At 42.8% G+C, this 8,848-nt stretch overlaps 1 protein-coding gene across 1 annotated transcript in view; it reads right to left on the bottom strand.

Annotated features, from left to right (window-relative positions):
- Positions 1–259: 259 nt before the first annotated feature.
- FSTL1 (follistatin like 1) overlaps positions 260–8,848 on the bottom strand; it is a 55,185-nt gene continuing 46,596 nt past the window's right edge. Inside the window, exons 8-11 of the mRNA XM_003795089.3 lie at positions 8,704–8,816; positions 8,278–8,388; positions 5,865–5,941; positions 260–3,002 (exon numbers count right to left, since the gene is read on the bottom strand). Of these exons, the coding sequence (XP_003795137.1) occupies positions 2,958–3,002; positions 5,865–5,941; positions 8,278–8,388; positions 8,704–8,816 (346 nt within the window). The 3' untranslated portion in view covers positions 260–2,957. The remainder of the gene's footprint in view (positions 3,003–5,864; positions 5,942–8,277; positions 8,389–8,703; positions 8,817–8,848) is intronic.

Raw genomic sequence — 8,848 nt, 5'->3', positions numbered from 1 at the left:
CTGAATGGAGTTAGACATTCCCTAACTTCACATCACCTCCTACCCTAGACCCACCATCCATGATCCTTTTAAAGAAGCTTGCTCTGCAACCCCCAGATAAACTCTCGAGATCTCCTAGCTGTAGTCCCAAGACTTTTAGGAGAAACTCTTCAGATTCTTTTCAGGCTCCCCAAACTCAAATCCACTTTTATAAGGTAAATAGTTAATGTTCACACAACACATTATTTGGCCACAATTGGGGGAAAGGAAACCACAACTATTACTTTAATTTCTTTATTTGTCAATAGTATCCAGAAAAAAAAAATCAGGAGTAACAAAAACAAGTTAAATGCAATATGGAAGCCTACTAAATACAAGTACATTTTCACAAACACATAGGCATAGAAACCTGTTCAAAGTGTTTCTTGAAATTTGACTATTAAAAAACATAAGTGTAAAGAAAAGACATTCAGACTTGTCCACATGGGCTTATCTGCAGGTGGAGGAGCCCTGCTTTCCAAAAACAATGAGGAAGTCCAAAGTCATGGCATGTGAGGAGGTTTCCATGGACACTGGATCTTAATAGATGCTGTAATGTTTATAAAACCACACACACACACACACACACACACACACGCACGCACACAGAAAAAGCCCAAGGAAGCTTGCAGTCTAAGCCCTATGCTTTCAGAGGGCTGAAGGAATTGAACTTGATTTAATCCTATTTGTTTGCTCCATGCAAAGCTCTATGCAAGACTCCCCAGACTAGGCTATTTAGCAGCTTTCCATGAATGGTCCTCAGATCATGTGATTGTATGGTGCAGACAACAGCTGCCCTATTTAAACAGAAGCAGCAGAATTCAAGAGGAATGTGGATTTGCTCTTGGGAATTCAATGTTGCAGGGTAGAGTAGTCTTGGATAGTAACCACTATTCAAATGTGACTAGTGAAGGACACTGTGATTTCTTGTTTTAAATAAACTTTTACTCCTGCCCTCTCCCAGAGTGTCCAAGAGCTGGCAAAACTTTTGATTAAGGCATGCGGCTGTGGGTTCTCCAAGGCACTTGGACAGGGAGTTGCATTTCAGACTGCACAATGGGGTTGGAAGAGAGTTTTTAAATGGGATGATACATAAAAGTTTGAAATGCTAAACAAAATGAATTTGCTCCTTTCAAATGAGAACAAGGAAAACTAGAAGGAATTCCATTTTGGGCACGTGTTTCTCACAGTTTGCCTGCGCAGTAAAACCTAAATAACTTCTTTGTGGTGGTCTTTCATCCACTTTCCACAAATGAGATCTTAGTTAAAATTTTCATCTGTCTTGTTCCAAATGCATCTTAAACATGGTAGTGAGGTTAATAACCAAAAAGGTCAAAAGACACAGGACTGACTGTGAACAACTGACTTCTCCCTAATCGCAGTTTTAAGATTCAATCTCTATTGTTCCTCCTCTTGAATTTGAAACTTTCATTTGTCCTCATCTAAAGGGAAAACTCGTTCTCTTTCCAACCAGAGATTAAACATGGAATGGAAATGTGAAGACAAAGTGGGATGGTCTCTTTCCTACTCTCTTCCTGGGCAGGCTTTCCCCAGAAGGCTTGACATCACAGCACAACCTGCAGGGTCATTCAGGCTGAGGTCAAATTTGGTCATTTTGGTTTTGGCTGTTTTCTTATTACAACATTTCACTTATCCTGAGGAAGAAAAATCACAAGAACTTGTCTCCCTCTGGACCAATTACCAGAACCATAAAATTTATCATGTATCAAATTTAAAAGTTAATGCATTCTTACCAGCTCACTGAGGAAACTGAGGCCCAGACAGCAGGAGGCAAGGCCAAAGTCACTCTTCTAGTTAGTGGTAGATCAATAAATATATTTGTAGGCTGGGATATCCTAATCCCTGCTAGGCTGCACTTGTTTCTATCCTTTGGAGTACTGACTTGCCTGAACTCTCAGAATAAATAAAAGCAAATTAACTTTTGGATCTTGAAAGATTTGTATGAAGATACTTCTTTTCCCGGCTTCTGAGGCACCTTCTGCTTCTCTGGCAGACAGCTGACCTACTGGAAGCTAGGGGGGCCAACTCTGGGCTGCATCTAGTATGTGGTAGGGTGGGGAGCATCTGGGTTATATAGGTCCCTGTACCAGGAAGAACCCCAAACTCCTTCCATCTCTGAAATGGTAGGACTACTTAAAAATAATTACAAAAGCTTAATGTCTAGTCAAGAAAATAAAATATTAAAAACAACAACAATAATATAAAGATAATAATTGAAGAATAAAGTCAACTTGCCAAAAGAAAGTGTTTTACACAGAAATAGCACCTTTGGTAAAAAGTATTTTAAAAATTTGGTTAGGTTTCTAAGGGGCTTGAAGTATACAAGTATCTGCATCATGTGGGTGTACCCTCCCAGAAACTCCATCCACATCTGGGGGACACTGGGTAACTAGTAGGGTGGCTATGCATTGAGAGGCTGCGATTGGGAGCAAGAGGAGAAGCGCAGATGCTAGAGGTCTGTTGTGCTGACAGCAACAGGAAGGGGCCAGAAGCAGCATGCATTCCTTTCCACTGAGCTTCCCAGCCTCTCCTCCAGGGACAGCCTGCTCAGTTCTCTCTGGCACTGCGTGCACTCCCTGTAGCCTGCTGACAGCTGCAGTGGACTCAGAAGGGGTGCAGACCTGGGTCCACTCATCTTTCAACCCTGATGCAGTTTCTTTACGTGCCCCCGGCCCCAGAGCACCATTTACAGTTTCTCTCAAAGCACTCCTAGAAATGGAGGCTATGGCCCTTCCCCTCCTAGCCAGCCACCTCCATATCCTTTATTGCAAAACAAATAAACAAAATAAAACTTGTTGCTATACAAGCAAATACTGGTGATTTGGTGGATTGTAGCAGACACTTGCGTATACTGGACTCAGCGCTGAAGTCGAAGAGAAGGTGCTGGACTCCAGACACCGTCCTAACATGCCTCTTCATTAGATCTCTTTGGTGTTCACCCTCTTAGTCTTTTCAGCTGTTTCCTTTGAGATGCAAGAGAAAATAAGCATCATGGAAATATTTAAAAAAACAAAACACCACAGGCATTTATCTAGAGCCTCAAGACCTTGAACAGCATTGACAGACACATGCTTATGCTGAATTTCCATTGTTTGTCTGGCTTGTCCATGGAGGATGAATAGCTAGCAGCAAGAACCATGTCCTGTTCATGACAGGGTCAGGCAGGAGTTGTTTATTGAATTAAGAGCTAACCCCTCTTTGAACTCTTATGAAACAAGCAGATCAGACATTGTTACTCCCATCTTAAAGAAGAAAAAAAGGACACTCCATGGAAACAGTACAAACTGTGCTGACTCCAAGAAGTCTAAAAAAAAGTATTAAGAGCACCAGACTCTGTAGGCAGAGTGCTGCACTTCAGTCACGGTTGTGTGACTTTCTGGGACCTTGGGCGTATTATGAAAACTTCTGTGTCCCAAAGTCTTCAACTACAAAATGAAGGTAACAAAGTACCAGATCTTACAACAGTGCCTGAGCACATTGTTCCAAAGAAAATATAAATATGGCTAATAAGGACACAAGAAGATATGTGACATCAATGATCAGGGAAATGCAGATCAAAACTGCAATGAGATTCCACTTCACACCAACTAGGGCAGCTAAAATAAAAATAATAACAATGAATGTTGGTGAGGATGTGAAGAAATTGGAACTCTGTTGGTGATGATGTGCAATGGTGCAGCCATTCTGGGAACTAGTCTGGGACCTCCTCAACAGGTCAAGCATGGAGTTACCATCTGATCCAGCAATTCCACTCCAGGGTACATACCCACGACAAATGAAGTATATGTCCACACAAAAAGTTGTACAAGGATGTTTATAGCAACATTATTTATCAGAAGCCCCAAAACTGAAAAAAGCTAGTCTCTATCACCTATTGAAGGGGTACACAAAAGTTTGGTTTATCCACACCATGGAGTATTATTCAGCCATACAGAGGAATGAAGCCCCAATTCATGTTGCAAGAATAAACCTTAAAAACACTGTATCCCAAGTGAGGAAGTCAGACAGAAAAGGCATATGTTGTACGATTCCATTATGTCAAATGTCCAGAATATATATAGTCAGAAAGAGACTGGAGGTTGCCAGGAACTGAAGAAAGAAACAAATGGGGAGTGACTTCTAACGGGTCTAGGATTTCTTTGGAAGATGATGAAAATGTCGTGGAATTGGATAATGGTATTGGTTGACAATCTTATGAACATACTAAAAGCCACTGAACTGTACATTAGAAAGGGGTAAATTTTATGGTATGGGAATTATAACTCAATTTTAAAAAATAAAATAAAAAAATTTAAAAAATAGGAAAAAACCTGACAACAGAGCTGGTACTAGCAGACACTCAGTGCTTCGCTATACACTGGTATGGCTCTGTCAGTGCCATGTCTCTTTGCCTGAGAGCTTCTTCTAGCTGCTGAAGTCCACTCTGTCCACACATGCTGGCAGGCTACAAGTGCTGGGGAATTAACGTTTCTTGGTAGTGGCCTCAGGCAACAAGTAATTGGAGAAATATCCCAGCCCCCTCCCTGCTCATCTGTTCCCAGAGTCCCCCAGCAGGACTGAGTCCTACTTGCCCACGGTGGTAACACGCCTGAACACTCTTTATTGCTTCCTTCCCTTCCTGGACCCATTTCCCAAATCCCCCTTTGGTGTTTCCTGGGATTGCCTCCCAAATAAACTCTGCCCACTTGAGTCCTTGCCTCACCATCTGCTTCTGAGGGGGACCACATAAAACAGTCATTTAAAAATGTTAGCTATTGTAATTCACTCTCTATCCTAGATGGAAGTAATTCCTATTAAGTGCTTTTCCCCCTTTAGGGGGTTGAAAGTATTTGAGGCTGAGGACTGGTGAAATCTGGAAAAGCAAAAGACTAGAAGTTTCTGTTTCTGCTTAAACAACTGACATGAGATTTCTACACTATCAGTGACAATAACAAAATGGGCATAAAGAGCAATTGATAAATATGAGCCATTACTATAGTATTAATAGTTCTTTTCACTCATGTCAACCTCATCAATATTATTTCATCTCAATAGTTTAGCAGTTCTTGTGATCATTATATTCCTTAAAAATTTTTATGTCAGGAAGAAGGACTGTACTAGTAGACAAGGTCTATAAACAGGTAGTGTAAGATGCGCTATCTTCTGACAACCCTGTGGGAAGACAGGCTCAGATGTCCAACATTTGCATAATATGTCAGTGGATCATGACTTTGCTAAGAACCCTTTCTGCATGGAGGCCTTCAACTTAATTGACTAGAACCTAAACAGAATGTTTATTTATTATCTTCTTGTGCTTCCTTTCTGAAGACTCAAGAAGATAATAAATCCCGGCCTATTTTACAGCCAGACTGGCATTTAACTTCAGTCCTTTCTGTTGTGCTGTAAGTCCACTAATTTCACAGTCATTGATGTAGTAGGTTCTGTGCTAGATGCAAGGGTCTGTGGTGAGCAAATTATAGAACCTGCTCCCAAGGAGCTCATGGTCTTAACGTCTGGGTTCTGGTCATGACAGGGAACACTAAGGTTTCTTTAAACCACGCTCATTTGCTAACCACTTCCATCTAATTAGCAAATCACTACCTACCTGGTTCTTTCCTATCCAGCTACTCACCAAGTTGGTGAGTACCTATTGGACCCTGGGAGGGCTCCCCCAGGGAACTGCTGGTACTGTAGTTTGACATTATAAGTGGTGTGGTATCTTTCAGGATCCACTGTGTTGAACAAAGTGTGTCTCCTTGGTCTTCTAGGGCAGCAGGCAGTGTCTGCATGGTACAGGGCCTACTGGCATCAGCAGTATTTGAACTAGCATGGAGGCTGCCACTTACCTGGTGCTTCTGGAGCTCCTGGATGTATCTGGTCATCTCCTCCTCTGTCTGGGTTTGCGCCCCCTTCTGATTCTTTCCTGAAAGAAGAACCAAAGCTCTGAACTGGCAATGGGAAGCCAGTTAGGATCCACCACGCTCTACCTTATAGATTCTCAAGTCATTTCCCATTTAACATGTGGAAGGAGAATTGAATTACCCACACTCCTCTGAGCAGGAAACCATGGGGATCCCTCACTGATGACTCCAAGGTAACCCATTGTAAACACAGCACTATACCCCCACTCTTTTCTAGTCACCTCTGTTCCTAGTGAATCCATCCACTGCTCAGCAATCCCTGCCAGGGGTTGGTCTTGCAGAAAAAGCTAGGGTGGAAACCTGAATGCAGACTCAGGAATTCCCTTGAGGCCAGGTTCTCAACCATTTACATACCCTCAAAATATCCTAGAGAAGATCTGAAAATTTAACTTTCTAGGTTCTACTTTCAGAGATCCCAATTTAATTGGTATGAGGTGGGGCCTGGACACCAGTATTTCTTTTAAAGTATCTCTAGGTGATTCTAATATGTAGCCAGGCTTGACAACTACTGCATCTAGTGATGTTTCCCAAATGTGCATAGTGATAAACCAAAACCAAAAACTACACAGGTTCCCAAGCTGCTCTTTTGCAAGCTGTGATTCAGTAGGTTTGTGATGTAGCCCAGGAAGTTCTACGTTTGTCGAGCATCACATTTATTGTTAGGAAACACTGCTAGGACATGTCTTCCAAATACTGGTAACAATCTGCTTCTCACAGCAATTCTGCTTGGCTCTGGCTCCACCTGGCTTTACATCTTGATGTCCCTTCTTGTTTGTCCCGACGAGATTTGCAATCTAAGACCAGACTACTAACTTTCAGGTACTAACCTGAAAATGCCTTAGAATGCCTCTTCTACAATTTCCCCTCAAATCCAAGGCCTATATACCAAGATGTGCTCAGGCCATCTGGATTGCTCTTTATACCCACATAGAGAGCTGGACTTGGCCAGCCAAGGAGGGAGGACCAGCAGTCCATGGCTGTGTGGCTGTGGAAATGGACATCCCATGGGGGTGATAGTTCCAATTTGTCTGATGCATGTGATGGGGATTGTTACCCAGATGATTGTGCTACAGTTCTGTAAGCCAGCTGAACGCCCACTGCCTACATCTTAGAAATGGTGGGCTACCTTTTTTCAAAGCCAGAACAGGAGCAGTTATGTGTGGAGAGATACTGACAGGAGTTTGGGGAAGATAAGCAGAGGGCATTTGCTGGTGAAGTAGGAGAGGCCACTGACTGGTTTGAGACACTCTCTGTTGGCTTTAGTTCCTACTGTGTTTCATCTGGTTATCCTGGCTTGGTCTTGAATTCCAGGAACTTCTAGGAATTTCTGGTCTCACAACAGACTTTTTGACCTGTTCTTGAAGTTAGCTTGACTTCCTACCTTTCTACACTAAAAAGGAACTTGGTCCCAGGCAGTGGTAAACCAGTGATCCCTTGGATAGTACTGGATTTCATTTACACTGCTGTGCTCCTTATCTGGAAGACCATTTTCCTGGGTCTTTGACCTCTGACTTCTGCTTACTATTTTACCTGATCCATCTTCAACATGACCAGCTTCAACATTCTTCTCCATTACAGACCTAGCTTCAACACCTTCTTTGTCTTGCCTCCAATCTGAAGGGTACTTGGTTATTTGCTAGTGCTTGGCTTGGATTGAAGAATCCTTCTTGACTTTTGGCATCATTGTAGGACCCAGATGGGAACCTCATGGTTCCAACGTACCCTGAACCCTTGCATAGCACCCCCAAACTCTCCAGCATCTTGTCTCCTCAACCCTTCCCATATCTCAACTATCTCAAATTTCTTGGTGTCTCTCTCGCTCTTTTTTAAATTAAAGATTGCCCAATTCTGTTGCTCAAAGGAGGGTCTACAAACATTTTTGTTGTTGTTGTTGTTGTTGTTGTTGGGTATGGCCAAAGAAGTCATTTCATCTTCCAACCACCAGAGTCTTTTACTTACAGTATTTCCTAAGATGTCATAAGAATTAAGTGGGTTAATCTGTAAAGTACTTAGAAAACACCTGGCATATGATTTTCAATGAATTAAGTATTTGCTTTCATTATTATTATTCCAGTTTCACAGCCTGGGTCATAGTCCTCTCTTCTTCAAAGCCTCTGGGGTGATTTTCAGACTTAATTGGATTTGGGATAAGCGCTCTGCCCTCAAGGCTGCCTAATGGGAGCTCTGACCTTACAAGCTTGGGTCTGTCACTTGCTCTCCAGGTTCCCTGTCCCCCACTACTGCCCTCTTCTCCACCATCCCCACCCCGGTTTCTCTCATGATGATTTCACAAAGCTCCCTCTTTGCTGTTCCTTCTTTTGCCTGGGGCACAGCTCACCATCACAGGTCATGGCTGTACAGACCCAGTTTCCACAGGCACAGACACAGCGGTTACAGTCCACCTCGGTCTCAGCCCCATCTGCATACGTTTCATCCTCCAGGGCACACTCTGTCAGACCAGAAATACAGAGGAACAGTTTAGTTCTGTGCATGGAACTGTGTTGTTGCTACTGTCTGCACACCTTACCCTTTTCCCAGTCAAGACCTGCTTGTCCCTTGGAGGCACTGAATCTGAGCAAATTCTACCACCAACCATAATATTCTAGGGCCCTAGCTTCACCATGGGGATAAATCTGGCTGGGGCCCAGTCTAGAATCATAGAAGGGGATTTCTCAGCTAGCTCTATAGAGTTCCCCCAATCTTTCCTATTTCCCTGGAAAATGTCTTATTCCATACAATCCTGTAGTTCTTAGGTAAGGCATACTCTTCTCAGGCGGGTTGAAAGATGGGTTGAGGCACTTGAGAAACTCTTGGAAGCTGAGTTTCCAGTCAGCATTTTCATCAGACAGTTCAATGAGAGCGTCAACACAGAGTCCTCTGAAACAAAACACAAGAGAAATGTGTCAGGC

This window comes from Otolemur garnettii, unplaced genomic scaffold (genome assembly GCF_000181295.1).
Source record: "Otolemur garnettii isolate 467f Iridium unplaced genomic scaffold, OtoGar3 scaffold00089, whole genome shotgun sequence".
NCBI classification, from domain to species: Eukaryota; Metazoa; Chordata; class Mammalia; order Primates; family Galagidae; genus Otolemur; species Otolemur garnettii.
This window is presented reverse-complemented; position numbering and strand designations above follow the sequence as displayed.